Source organism: Ovis canadensis, chromosome 2 (genome assembly GCF_042477335.2).
Source record: "Ovis canadensis isolate MfBH-ARS-UI-01 breed Bighorn chromosome 2, ARS-UI_OviCan_v2, whole genome shotgun sequence".
In the NCBI taxonomy this organism is placed as follows: domain Eukaryota; kingdom Metazoa; phylum Chordata; class Mammalia; order Artiodactyla; family Bovidae; genus Ovis; species Ovis canadensis.
Window position 1 is genome coordinate 158404190 of NC_091246.1, and position 15064 is coordinate 158419253.

Consider the following 15064-nt stretch of genomic DNA (forward strand, 5'->3'; position numbering starts at 1 on the left):
AAATAAATCTGGCAGTCTCATAAAATTACATCAGTCTATGCAGGGATTCACTTTTGAGATAAAATTATAAAATTGCAAGCGAAAAGTATTAATGTGTGAATGCAATTAAAAATACAGTTTGTGAAAATATTTCCAAACTTTTTTTTAAACTACAAGTCATCAAAGTTATTTCTCTGACTGCAAGGTACATCAACATGCCAGTAAATGGACCATTTTAATCAGCTTTATTGATTCATGCTTTCAGTTCTTATTCAGTTAAAAACAAGGCACATTAAATACATCCTCTTATTGCTCTATAAATGCATGCAGCTCATTCTGTATATCGAAAGTAATAAATAATGGCGATAAAACACCAAGACAGTTATAAAAATGACAACCCAGCCTCAAACATAGTATTTAACAGTCCAATCTAGAACAATAACCCAACACAATACATAAAAAATGCCATATATGAAAACATGCAGTGTGTATATCGACTCCAGAACTGGGCTGATTCTTGATATTCTTTCAAAGCACAGTAGGGCTTTTTTACTCCCTATAAAGGTTGACATAATGCAAAACAGTGCAAGTTATTAGTGTCACTGACTTCAATGTTATTACATTCATATGCCAAAAATCTTTACAAATACATAAAAAAGGGAAATACGATCAATGTTCATTCTTACAGTATCTTCAGTAAAAGAATGAAATTTTGTTGTTGTACAAAAGAGCAAACTACATACTTGGAAAAAAGACAATACAAAGCTAGAAACTAAAGCAGAATAGGGAGCATGCATTTAGTAGTGGAAATCCTAAAGTTAAACTGATTGAAAGCAAGAATATTGCAAACAGCAAGACGGCCATGAGGCAGACAACCTTGGCTTAACAATCTGGCATTATCGCTATCGTTATGACTGTGCGAAGGGCTACTGAAGGGAACACTCAGCTCTCCACCACAGATGGGGGTACCTTCACCTGAACCCCATTGAAGGCTCTTTACACAAACTGCTTGACGACAAAAGACAGTCTCCTACACACCCCACACCCAGCCCAGCAGAATCAGCTAATACTATATTATACAAAAAAGAAACAAAATTCTTTTGGCGCTTGGAATAGATTTTGAATCACACTTACACCCAACCCCCCATTTCTTCTCTCCTTTTCTGAAATCAGGTAAAGAAGCTGCACAGGTTTAATTAAGAACTTTATACAAAATGCGGGGGTGCTTTATTCACAGTAAAGACTTGGAACCAGCTCATTTCCAAGACGAGACTCTGGGATGGGTGAAGGAGCGTATGTTTTAGAATTAGCAGATTTTAAGCAAAGGCAGATATACTCAAAGGAAGAAAAGTGTGCTTTTCTTTGTCCTTAAAGGAACTTCACTCAAAGCAAAACGTGCACAAACAAGGCCTCTTTTCAAACACAGTTCTGCCCAGGCCACTCAGGTCATAAGCCCGGTCCCTACTGTAATGGATTCAGGGGGGATACAAGCCATCGTTATCTTGATTCAACTAGAAATGAAGAGAAAGAGAGAGAGCACAAATGTATAATACTGTGGTACATCATCTCTGATGTTTTAAAGGACAGCTTTCTATTAAGGGTCGCTGGGCTCTAAACAGTGAAATTGCTGTCTTGATAGAAAAACAAAATTACAAAACCAAATGCGTCTATTATTTTAAAAAAAAGAAAAAGGAAAAGAAACCAGTGCAAAAAAAAAAATCACACCTTAAAAGAAAAAGTTCACAGTGATACTTGGGAGCCTCACTTGCTCTGTTGTAGGTTTTCCTTAAGGAAGTGGCAAGTCTAAACTTCATTTTAAAAGCAAAATGAGTTACCATGCTACCTTATCTGTTTCCGAGGTGAGGGGGGGGGGGGGCCTTAGGTGAGTTAACCTCCAGTGTGTACATTATGACAGACAGGCTCATGCCCACCTCGAACGAGACATAAAGATATTCTACAATGTTGGCATATATAGAAATAACAGCACAAAAGGGTTTTCTGTACCAGTTTGAAAAATTAAGTCTGCACAATGAAAACCTGACATTAAAAAAGGGTCACATTTCCTATTTTATACACAACGTGATCTTAAACATCAGAAGAAGCAGGTAGTTAACTTCACAAGAGGAAGCACGAAGAAGACATATTCAGACGACTGGCTAAAATGCCACCAAAGTATTACAAAAGGATGCCAAAATGGCCCTTTAAATTCAGTATATTATGTATTTACTAAATTCTGGGCAGATTGATCTTTTTGTCTTTCTGTGACTGTGTATGTGTGTGATGGTGGACATGTGTGAGTGTGTGTCAAGTATGGTTTTCTTTTTTTTCTTTTTCTTTTTGGTTGAGAACTTTTCCATTCAGTACATTAGGAGAAAGGCTTTAAGCAATTAAAATGACCATGAACATTGTAATTGTGTGCTTTTTTACAAATAATTATAATTAAAGTTAACTAATAGGCTATTTCTATTCTCTTTTACTATCTGTTTATAAATATTCCCTCCGAATGATACAATAACCTAAGCAAAATAGGCCATGTTCGATGGTATCACATACTCCAACATCTAGGATTTGAGAATTGAAAACTGTGCTATATATGTGGATATATGAACACAGGTTTTTTAATCCTTCAGTTTATTACAACTGCAAAGATTTGAGAAATCTAGTCCCATCCCACTGTATCCAACTTGCCACTTAAATGCTGGTTTTAAAATAAGAAAAGCAGGGATCTTCCTGGCAACTGTAATAGTCAAAGAAAAACTAGCAGTGACTGGGGAAAAATGAACTGCTGAGATGAAACTATCACTGTATCTCCCAGCAAATGTCAATGCTATCCTTATATCTCATACCTGTGATTCTGGAAGCTTTAAGAGATTCTCTTTGAGACCTGCTCTTATAACCAGATCTAAACTTTTTTTCCCTCTCCAGTTTTACCAGTCATGCTCTAGATATAAAGTCTGGATAAAGAAGGCAGACAAGCTGGAGGAAGAAGGGGGCTGAGAGGTCTCCAGAAATGCCATTGTTTTAATAGGTCCCACTCCATTTCTTTTAAGAACAAATACTATCAACAAGCTTAATGTCCAGAGCTTTGTGCATCTCACAAAATGCTTCCAGCTTCTCGTTTCAATTTTTGCCAAAATATTCTGTCGCTCAAATTGACTTAGAATAAATGAATATACAAAAAGGGAGTATGTCCAGTCTAATAGATCACAAAATGAAAGCAAAACATTAAATCAGTGTGCACTGAAAATGAGAAAAGATGATAAAATACACTTTTAAGAAGCTAGACTGAATGGCAAATACCAATAAAGGGTCTACATCGGCATCCTAAAGCTTTGGAATGTTTCCCAGTGTTAAAGCAAGGCAGCTATCCGTGTCTACTGTTTTGGAGTGGTGTTAGTCCTCTCTGGTTTGTTACATGATCATTTGTTGTTCCTAAGTTTGTCGGCTGTGGATTCACTGCTCAGACTCACAATCCTCCACAACTTCGGTCCACAGGGATGGGAACTCTTCTGTCGAGGTTTTCTTCAGCAGTTTTCATGAGTATAGCGAGCCGGCTTCCAGACACCCTTCCTTTCTGAATAGCACTCATCAGCTTAAAGAGAAAATAGGTAACAGATTCAAAAGGCCGACCAGCTTACTCCTGGTCTTCACAGCATTTTAATAGTAACCCTGCAGCAGGTGAGGATAATCAAGTGCCCCCATCAAAAACCATAGCAGGTACTACAGTTCACAAAAGAAACTACAATTTTCAAACATTTCAAAAAGGGGGGAAGGGGCAGGTATTTTGCCAGGGCTGCAAAAATTAACACCTACCTAGCAAATCAGTCTGCCTTTAAAATGCAGATTGAATACATCACATTTTGCCCCTTAATGAGCTCAGCACATATACATTTTTTTTGAGCAATTCAAATATTGAATCTTTAATTCCATTTTAAAATCTTAAAAAGGAATCTCAGGGATTGAACAAAGACAAACCATGACATATTTAACTACTCTTTTTTAGTGTTATTGTACTTGACAACTTCAAGTCCCCCAAATCCAAATTCCTTAAAGACTTTTTAAAATCATTTACATTTAAGTCCTTGAAAATGGACCCAGAGATCTACCTTAAGAAGTAAAAGCACTCCACAGCCCAGATTTTAGCTAATTCATTTTTATCCAGTGGATAAAATCAGAATTAGTCTTGAAATTACATGCAGTCGGCGGGCAAAGGCCTTTAATCTGGAAGGCACTGTGCAATTATGAGCGTGGGGATTTTTTTTTTTCCTTTTCGAGTTGATATGGTTTTAACTATTTGCTTTTCTTGATCTCACTTCTTCAATATTTTTTATCTAGTTTTTAAAGAACTGATTTAGTCATTCATCAGGAGTATATATATATATATATATATGTAAATCCTCAAAATATTTTCAGGGTTATATTTTCTAGTCTAAAGAGATACATTTCTTAAAAATGACTCTGAATAAGGGTCAGAGGCATCTGCCAAGGGGCTGGATCAGAATTTCATGACCTTATTAAAAGCTCTTTCACAGGCTATTGTTTATTAGAGATGGACTCCTACATACAGAAGCGTCATTAGAGTCCAAACCTAAAAATAAAGTCATGTAATGATGCAGAATCTACAGAGATTTTCCATGGGGATTATTTTAAAAGATCTATATTCAAAACTGTCTAATGGGATACACACAGGCTGTTAATCTTCAGAAAGGGAAACTATTTTAATAAAAATGAAACAAAACCCTGAAAAGATACTCTCCATCTATGAATCGTATAACAAAGAATGCTGACATCTAAAGACAGCAATGTCTTGTTTACTGTTTTGTCTGATTCAATGAACACCTTCAAAGTTTAGCAGCACTAACAGAACTGAGAGAGCTGGAGTCTTTTAATCCATAAAGGTTGTGTGATATATCAACTTTTAACAAATCAAAGTTTTCTTCAAACATTACATATATCTGAAAACCATATTACAAAAAAAAAATAGCATTTGGGGGTGAATATATTTCATAAGAAATATAATCAGCATTTTTAAGTTGAAAATTATACTATGTATGCACTTAGTAAAGCATGAATAGTCTCTTTCACTTAGAATTGGACAAGAAATAATTATATTAAAAAGACTATAAGAAAACTTGCAGGTGGTTTAAATTATTTTCTATGTGTTTAGCTCTACTGCACTCAAGAAAATTACTTGACACCCAAATCCATATCCATAACATTAGACTCTTATTGTTTCTAAGACCTCAGGTCTTTGAACCCTAAATGCTGTTGTTTATTTACAACCTATATGAAATGAAGCATTAGCTATTTATTTGAAGAAAAGTTTTCTAAAATCCTGAGACAGACAAAAAAATTTCTCAAGGAAAACAACCAGACAAAAGATGTATGAAATGGTTTCTAATTTCTAAGCATACATTTTAAACGCAATTTCAAATGTCCACCTAGTTAAACAGTAAGCTAAAGAAGTAACATTCTTTTTTGTAATGCTGGACACAACCCGTGAAAATTTTCTGCATTTAGATTCAACAATGCTCTTATCTGCTGCTCATCTCCAGAGAGACAATTACCATTTCCTTTGCCTTGATCTTGTTTGTTTAACTTGACACAGTGAAGAAAGGGCTGACATTGACCAAAATCCCCAGCATTAATTTATTTCATGTTCAGCATTCATCATTGCCATGGTGCAAGCAAGACCTGGCATTCATTTGAAATACCTGCCCAAGAAGCACTACAGAAAAAACCTGGCCTGTCTGGAAACCAATACATTCTTATAAGAGCAGAGTTCTATGGACAGCTACAAATAATGTATGAGGTTGTTGAGTTTCCTTCTTTTAAGGAACTTTTAAGGATTCATGTGTAGCGTCCATTTTGAAGTAACAAAATTTACTTTCTTCCTGGTTATTGTTAAACAACTGAACCTTGAATAAGTGGAAAATTAGAAATAAAGATGCTTGGATTACATGGTCTTGACCCTAGAATATAGCTTTCCTTTCTCTTGCTTTTCAGGTTTGTTATAATGTAGGAATATAACCATTGCATTTTGGGTTCTCAACTGAACATGATTCTCAGATGAACACAACTTTGATTTCTTTAAACTTCCTCTATTAAAAATAAACTTTGTGCTTTAGAAGTAAAGAAGTGTTCAGCAGTGGTCTCCCACAGCGTACTTCTTTATAAAGCACATTTCTGATTTATCCTTTTAAGCCATTATCAACCTAGATTTAATCTAAATTGCCCAATACAACATAATGTATCTTATAAAAAGCAAAAGAACACATACCATGCAAAGTCATATCCTTTAAGACATATCAACCTTCGCTGGCTTCAGGCTTTCTTCCTTTTCAGAATGAGGTGACAACTGTACTGACTTTGAAATCCATTCCTGAGCATCTATTGATGACCAATAGATAAAAAGCAAAATACACTTGTTTCCTTTCACCACAACTCACCTGCAAAAATTCATTGAGTTCAACCTGTCCATTTTTATTCAAATCTACTTCATTCAGAATTTCATGTAGCGTATTTTCATCCATTTGGACGTTGATACTCTAAGTAAAAGGAAAGCACAAAATAATGAAGTTTCACTAAAAATTATGCATTTCCTTTTATTAACATTACTAGCCTTTCAAAAATTCAGAGAGAAATATTACTTATAGATAGCACTAGATGAGAAAAAAATTATCTAGGATAATCTTTACATTCCTCTACTAACAAAGATATTGAACCATAAAAAATACCTCTAATACACGTTGAACATCAACAATGGTAATAAAGCCTTTCTGGTCTGCATCGAATTTATGAAATCTCTTCTTGTACCTGGAACACAATGTTAAATAATGGAAAAATATACTTAGGTAAGTGAAGACAAAAAGAGAGAGAGAGACATAGAAACTTATTAGAAGTACCTGTCAATGTCTGAAGGCAGTAGGCTAATTTCAGACCGATCTGTTAACTGTTCTGATCGAGATTTATAGCCCATTTCATAATATAGAAACTTCCTGGCTGTTTCAAGTTCTTCCTAAAACACAGACACACACAAAGTTCAAAGATTTATGGAAAGAATTATTGATTTTTTTTCTCCTTTTTTTCCACTTGGTTTGCTAAAGAGAAAGTTCATCCTCATTTTTCTGGCCAGGACAATTTTTTATTTTCTCAAGTTTTACTGAAGTATAATTTTATTCAATAAAATTCTGATGTATACACTACCACGAACAAGATAGCATTTCTATCCCCTAAAAAGCTTCCTCATTCCTATTCCAATTGATTCCTTCCCTTGACCTCTACCCCTAGGCAACCACTGATCTGATTTTGTCATCAGAGTTTTGTCTTTTCTAGAATTTCATATTAAAGGGTTCATATAGTATGTAGTCTTCTCTGAGAGTCATTCATGTTGTTGCATGCTTTAATATTGTTTGTTTTTATTGCTGAATATTCCTCCACAGCATTGACTAGCAAAATCTACAGGACCAAATCTTTGTGGTTTGGTGACCAAAGAGCAATTAAAAGTAAATGACTATTGTTATGCGGCATGCTGTATCAAGACAGACATCACGGGTTAACCAATTCTAACATTTTGTGACTTGGATGCTGCTAGTTGGATGGAAATGACAGAGCTTTGAGAAAAAGATTTAAAAAAAAACACATGCTAGTCTATTGAATAGTTACTTTTCTTGTTTTCAGTGATCCCAGCCTCAACTGATACTACCTATTGCTGTGAACACTGCAATTCTACCAATTTGTATGGGATTAGTGAAACTTTCTGAGAGTAATTTTTTTTAAGTCAAAAGATTTTTTTCCTGTCTCACACAGCACAACAAGTGTTGAGTTGGCAAAAAAGTTCGTTTTGGTTTTTCCTAAGCTGTTTCAGTAAACCCAAACAAGCTTTTTGACCAACCCAATAGAGCTTTCCTTAACAATTTTCTTACTCTCCTGTATAACACATGATTTTAAATCCCTTCACCATGCTGGATAATTTCTCCCAAACCACAGCTAGTATGTCATGTAATAAAATGGTCAGAACACAACACAATACTCCAACAGAGATCCGGCAAGTACCTAGGAAGAAGTTAACAATCAGCATCATTAGTCTAGATATATGATGTCTTTAGGAAGCTTAAGATTGTAATTGCACTTGGGGGCAGCCATGATCCACTGTTACCTGCTATGTATTTACAGTTAACAAAAAATATATTTCTTTTTTGCATATGCTACTGTTGCTGCTGCTGCTGCTAAGTCGCTTCAGTCGTGTCCGACTCTGAGCAACCCCACAGATGGCAGCCCACCAGGCTCCCCCATCCCTGGGATTCTCCAGGCAGGAATACTGGAGTGGGTTGCCATTTCCTTCTCCAATGCATGAAAGTGAAAAGTGAAAGTGAAGTCACTCAGTCGTGTCTGACTCTTAGCGACCCCATGGACTGCAGCCTATCAGGCTCCTCTGTCCATGGGATTTTCCAGGCAAGAGTACTGGAGTGGGGTGCCATTGCCTTCTCCGATGCTACTGTTAAGTCTTGTCAAATCTATCATGAATGGATGGCGTTGTTTTTCTACCTAATACAAGGTCTGCCATTTGTCTCTATTAAATTATACCTAATGTAACTGCAATTTCACCCATTGCTTCAATCTATCACTAAGCATTTACTCTTCCTCCAGTTTCTTATGAGTACACCAAAGATGATCATTTGCCTAGTTACAAATCCACCATTTTAAAAAGACATCACAGGGGGCTTCATAAAATGCTTTACGGAATCCAAATATGTTATGTCTATAACATATCCTCACTCTAACAATCATGTGCTTTTCCTGAAAGGATATCTCTGAAGTGATTTTTTCTAAGTGATTAATTATTACCTTCCAGAGATCACTGCTGCTGCTGCTGCTAAGTCATTTCAGTCGTGTCTGACTCTGTGCGACCCCATAGACGGCAGCCCACCAGGCTCCCCCGTCCCTGGGATTCTCCAGGCAGGAATACTGGAGTGGGTTGCCATTTCCTTCTCCAATGCATGAAAGTGAAAAGTCAAAGTGAAGTCGCTCAGTTGTGTCTGACTCTTAGCGACCTCACAGACTGCAGCCTACCAGGCTCCTCCATCCATGGGATTTTCCAGGCAAGAGTACTGGAGTGGGGTGCCATTGCCTTCTCCCCAGAGATCACTACTTCTTGCTAAATACTGATAAAACAAACTTAAATGCCATAACCTACAAAACAGCCCAAGACCAATGCCGAGACCACAGGCTTATAGGTTATAAACTTTATTTCTCCACTTTCATTAGTTACTCAGGACCCAAGCAGCCAACTTAAGAATGTGGTACTACATTTGCCCACCTTCTGTCTTCTGATTCTATTTCTATTTGCCATAATATTTTAAACCTCAACAGTAGTTAAATAAACCCCATCTGCAAATTCTCTGAGTACCCTGAGGTATATAAAACTTCTGAGTTGGCATAAAAATGCATTTAGAGCAGTCTCCTATTTAAATGTCTATTTCCTCTTATCAATATTTATTTTGCTTTTCTCACAATGAAGATCATTCTCCTTGACAAATAGGAGAAAAAGGAAAAACAAGTTGGAATTGAACTATGAGTTGAAAGTTTCCCTCCCTTCTCTGGCAATCAAAAATCTGGTGCTAGCTACCTTTGAGCAAGGATCTAGGTTAGACTTTCTTTGTACTCTTTTCTAGTTTTAAAAGCTATTTTTAATGTTTTTAGGACTGCTGCCAGTTGCTGACACTATTCATATGCATTCTTATTGTCCGGGGTACTCTTCTGCTGCTGAGTACCTATCTTCCCTCTGTTTGGTATTTGGTGCTTATCAGTTTGCCCTGTCCATGGTCACTCCATTTCTTCACTTGCTTCCTCTTTATTCTTGTTGGAATCAATTTTGAAATAATTTCCCTTTGGGAGAGCCCCTCAATCTACTGAAGTGGTCTTCTTTTTAAAGTCTCTCAATGAAATGTCTGTTTTGTCTGCAGGTTATAAAGTCTACATTACCAAGTATTACTGCAGCATTTCCCAAAATACATCCTAAAGCAATACTAGTTTCCCTTTCCATCAGCCCTTCCAACATATGAGAGTTGGATCTGTCCCCAGATAAGCTGCCTTTGGAAAACTGACAATGCACATAAGCACTTTAAAGGCACCAAATTATCTGCACTAGAGAAAATGGTTTCATTTGCTTAACTCAGAATTTCCCAAACTCTTTTGACCATATAGTCATCTTTTCACTGTTATTAATTTAGACACTGATTATTTATTTATAATTATGTATTATTTTTACATAGAGCTTCCCAGGTGGCTCAAGTGGCAAAGAATCTGCCTGCCAAAGCAGGAGCCACAGGAGATAAGAGTTTGATCCTTGGGTCTGGAAGATCCCCTGCAGGAAGAAATGGCAACCCATTCCAATGTTCTTGCCTGAAGAATCCCTTAGACAGAGGAGCCTGGCAGGCTATAGTCCAAGGGGTCGCAGAGTCAGACACGACTAAGCATGCACACACAAATATTAACATATATATTTAATTGTGTAAAACACAGCTTGGCAGTGTTGCATTCCTAAACATCTTCACCAACTCCTCTATCAATCCCCAGCTCCCCTAGATAATGCCTCCCTCCTTAATCAGTTCTAAGTTGGCTGCCTTTGGTCTTAAATAACAGTTCTCCAAATCATCCCATAAATTTTGGAAAACACACACACATTTCTGAGGTATATTTATACATATATATGTTGTAACACTTGATTAAATTTGAAGATCCTTGAAACTATGAGCTATTTATTACTCCCCTAAAATATTTAGTATAATGCTCAGGATTCAAGTCACTCAGTAAGTACTGACTGGTAAAAACAACCACAATTCATCTACAGAGAGTTATTTATCATGCTGCTCCTCTTTCACTTTTGCAGGTTACATAATCCCAGTGCTTTTAACCTTTTCTTAGAAGTCCAGTAACCTTTAATTCTTTCTCCCCTTCCTTTGTTCTCTCTAGACGATCTGCTGTTCTCATGAAGACTCCTATGTCTCAGATGCTGAGCAATAACTTCAGGTTTCTTATTTCTGTTATTTTGTTTGTTTAGGGGACTGGGAGAATATTTCTGAGTACATAAATCTGCTCATAAAACCTAAACCCATGTAAATCTAGTTTCCTCGGGAGGGCTGAACACAGCCAGTTCACAGAGGTTTCTTCCTTCTTCCTACCTCCTACAGCCTGCATTCCTGGCACCAAGCACCTTCCTGCATGTTCAAATCACTCCACCATAATTTTTGCAGGAACACATTACCCCCAATCCTTCTTCATGGTAGAAATGATTGGCAGTAGCACAGGAGTAGGTTTCACTCTAGTGTTGCCTCACTATATAGCTTTAAAACTGGCCAAACCCAAACTCAAAACCAGAAGAGCTATATAAACCAGTCCTGCCAAGGCAGAGGCAACAGGGCTGCGTGGGAAAAGGGTGTCCGGGATCTGGACACCTGGCTTCAATCCCAGTTCCACAATCTACTAGTTGTATGAATTCTCACTGAGACTTCCTCCCTGAGTCTGTTTTCTCATCTATAAAATGAGGGTAAAGGTTATGCCTGACAGCACTGTGACCAGGATTAAGAAGTTCTTTTCAGTGATTTCTACCATCAGTACACTACACATGTGGCATGAAAATGACTGATGGAGAATATTTTAAATGTAGGGCTATGGCTTCACCCCAAAGACTGATTCTAACAGTCTAAGTGTTAGTCGCTCAGTCGTGTCTGACTCTTTGCAACCCCATGGACTGTAGCCCACCAGGCTCCTCTGCCCATGGAATTCTCCAGGCAAGAATACTGGAGTGGGTTGCATTTCCTTCTTCAGGGGATCATTCCAACCCAGGGGTAAAACCTGGGTCTCTTGCATCGCCTACATTGACAGGAGGATTCTTTACCACTAGTGCCACCTGGGATATACTGCATGGACTGAATTGTATCCTCCCAAATTCATATCCTGACAGCCTAACCTTCAATATGGCAGGATTTGGAGATGGGACATTGGGGAGGTAACTAATTTTAGATAAACCTTGTTGGGATTAGCACACTCAACAGAACAGACCAGACAGTGCCCCCTACCTGCATCTCCTCCAGAAAGTAGCTATCTGAAAGCCAGGAGGAAGGCTCTCACCAGAACCCAACCATCTCACCCTGGTACCCTGACCTCAGATTTCCAGCCTCCAGAACTGTGAGAAACACATTTATGTTGTGTAAGCCATTCAGTCTGTGGTATCCTGTCAGAGCAGCCTGAATAGACTGAGACAGGTGGTGTTTAGGAAAGAGGGAGGAATCAACTATAGGAAGGCAACCACCTGGCTGACTAAAAGGATGACGAGAGCCAAGAACACGGAGCAACGTGGAGGTGGCTGGCAAGTGTGGCCAGGGCCACTAGCAGCAAAGTGGCCGCAAAGGAGCCTAAATGGAGCAGGCTCAAGAAAGACTGGGCTAGAGGCCTAAACCGATGAACACAGGGAACAGTTTCTGAATAAGTAAAAGAAAATGTCTCTGCCTGAAACTTTGGTTTAATTAAAAATCGTGATGATCTGTTTATTACAAGAGGCCCTGGGCTGTATATGTGGACATCTGGGCATCGATGGCTTTCTTTTTTTAAATTTGGATATAAAGTTTCAAATGACACAAATCAATAAGCATTTGTGGTCAGGCCATAAAACCACGATTTCCTACCAAAGGCAAACTTGCAGGAGTGTGAATTTCACTGAAGAATACATTCTAATAATGTTTTCAATGAAAACCAGAAAAGGTTCTACCCACAATCATTATTATCTTACTTTTTCAGGAATTATGACCACAAATTTTAGAACATTTTTCTATAAGGGATTTTCCAAAAACAACCAAGAAGCATATTTGGTTACAAGGATATTTGTTACCAGAATTTGTTATGATGACATACTTGTTACAAGAATATCTTTCCAGTTTCCTAAGGCCTAGTAGTATTACACACACACGGAAATTGACAGGAATTATAAAGTCACCATCAAAAACTATGCTAGCCTCTGAACCTATTTGCTGGGCAGGAAAAGAGACACAGATATAGAGGACAGATATGTGGGCATGAGAGGGCAGAGGGTTAAGGGGGAGGGTAAACTGGAAGGTTAGGTGTGACATATATACCCCACCACGAGTGAAACAGACAGCCAGTGGGAAGCTGCTGTGCGGCACAGGGAGCTCAGCTCAGCGCTCTGGGAGGGGGTGGGGGCTGCGAAGCAGATCCAAGAGGGAAGGGGTATATGTATGCACAGCGCTGATTCACTTTGTTGTGCAGCAGCAACTAACACAACGTTGTAAAGCCACTGCCCCCCAATCAAAAAAGAGAAAATAACCATTAGCCTCGACTAACAGATTAAGACATTTCATGTCTACAAAGGCAAATGTGGCTTTAGAGACTTCTATATGATACCTCTTTTTTAGAATCGTCCCAATTCAGTTCTCGGCCCATCAATTCAACAATCCTGGGTAGGGCCTCCTCTGCCGCCTGCACATTTAGGAAGGCCAGGCGAGTACGACGTGAAATCATATCCACAGCGGTACAAGCATACTCCTTAATCCCGTATTTCACCTAGGTTTGAATTAAAGTGAAATGATTAATTTAGGCCTTTTTTAAAAGGAGGGAAATAAAGCTTCACTTAAAATCCATGCTTAGGTACAGTGACATTTTTCTTCATATACTCTGGTTCCCTCTAGCAGGCATGAAGCAAATAGTGACATCACACAAGTTCCCCATTTTTCTGCCTGCCAAAGGAGATTTGGAAACTGGAACAATTTGGATGAGAGTTAATGTCTTCTCCTTGAATAGAAACTGGCCCAAACATGTAAACTGCATCACTTCTCAGTTACCATCCACAGTAATCACTTCTTTTGTTTATGACAAGGATGTTAATACACATAGCTGAATAGGCAAAGAACAAGTTTAAAGTTAAAATTAAAAAGTTACAGTCTAATCTCTGAAGGCTGTCCATAGTTTTATGTCTCAGAGTAATCAGATGACGGAAGTCTTGCATTCAATAAACAACAAAATGCTTACTGGACACCCATGTTTAAGATGTAGTGAATTATAAATGTCAAGTCAAGACACATCATCAGGGACTTTCCTGGTGGTCCACCGGTTAAGACTCTGCCTTCTAATGCAGAGGGTGTGGGTTTGTTCCCTGGTCAGGGAGTTAAGATACCAAACGCCTCATGGCCAAAATACCAAAACATAAAACAGAAGCAACACTTGAAAAATTCAATAAAGACTTGAAAAATGGTCCATGTAAAAAAAAAAAAAATACAAACTTGAGGAGCTACAAACTCTCAAAAGGGGCAAACAACTGAGTCAGTAAGACTTGGGATAGCTCTGTGGAGGAGAAAGGAATCCATATTTTCAATGATTATTGTTATCACTATCAACATAACTTCAGAGATGAAATTAAAATTAGGTAAATGAAAGAAACTGTGCTGGGCAGACATTTTGCTCCAGGTTATAGGTGATGTTTCTGCATTAACACTTAGCTATGTATAATTTCTAAAGAGGACGAAGAGTGAACAGATGAAAAGTATCCCAGGGCAGATGGGAAACTTCCACAGGGCCATTCACATACCTCTGCTTCAATGTATGGAAATTCCGACACAAGACGCACTCCAACAATGGGCCACCGTTTTCCCGTCACACTTGCCATCTTGGCCACCTCAAAAGCCTTATCACCATAGGTGGCAGCAAGATGCTGGGCCACCTAAAGAAATGAAACTGCATTAGGCAGGTCCTTTGAAGTATCAATAGCTTCTGGATACAAAGCAAAAAAATGTACCTGCTTATCTCGTCAGGTTTTCTTTTTTTTTTTTTTAACAGCCTGTAACTAATAATCCTAGGAGAGCATTTGATTTTGATTTCGTGGGAGGAAACCACATGGGCTCTGAATGCTTAGGCCAGCACAAAGTCTACTATACATGTATCACTGTACCAGTGACTGATGAAGCTTCAGCTTCATTTTGCTCCTGATATCACTTCTGAAGAACAGCCTTCCTTATGCTCAAGGGAGAAAGAATTCGGGAGGTCCTGTCTGCTAAGAACAAGCCAAACAAACCCT

At 38.1% G+C, this 15064-nt stretch overlaps 1 protein-coding gene across 5 annotated transcripts in view; it reads right to left on the reverse strand.

Moving 5' to 3' along the window:
- Window positions 1–209: 209 nt before the first annotated feature.
- GPD2 (glycerol-3-phosphate dehydrogenase 2) overlaps window positions 210–15064 on the reverse strand; it is a 236629-nt gene continuing 221774 nt past the window's right edge. For 4 of the 5 annotated variants that reach the window (XM_069574386.1, XM_069574385.1, XM_069574380.1 and 1 more), the window contains 6 exons: window positions 14579–14710; window positions 13399–13557; window positions 6885–6997; window positions 6717–6795; window positions 6429–6527; window positions 2294–3571 (listed from right to left, as the gene is read on the reverse strand). In XM_069574386.1, the coding sequence (XP_069430487.1) occupies window positions 3446–3571; window positions 6429–6527; window positions 6717–6795; window positions 6885–6997; window positions 13399–13557; window positions 14579–14710 (708 nt within the window). In that variant the 3' untranslated portion in view covers window positions 2294–3445. Of the gene's footprint in view, window positions 1491–2293; window positions 3572–6428; window positions 6528–6716; window positions 6796–6884; window positions 6998–13398; window positions 13558–14578; window positions 14711–15064 lie in introns of those variants that run through there. The other variant, XM_069574381.1, reaches the window with a different exon arrangement.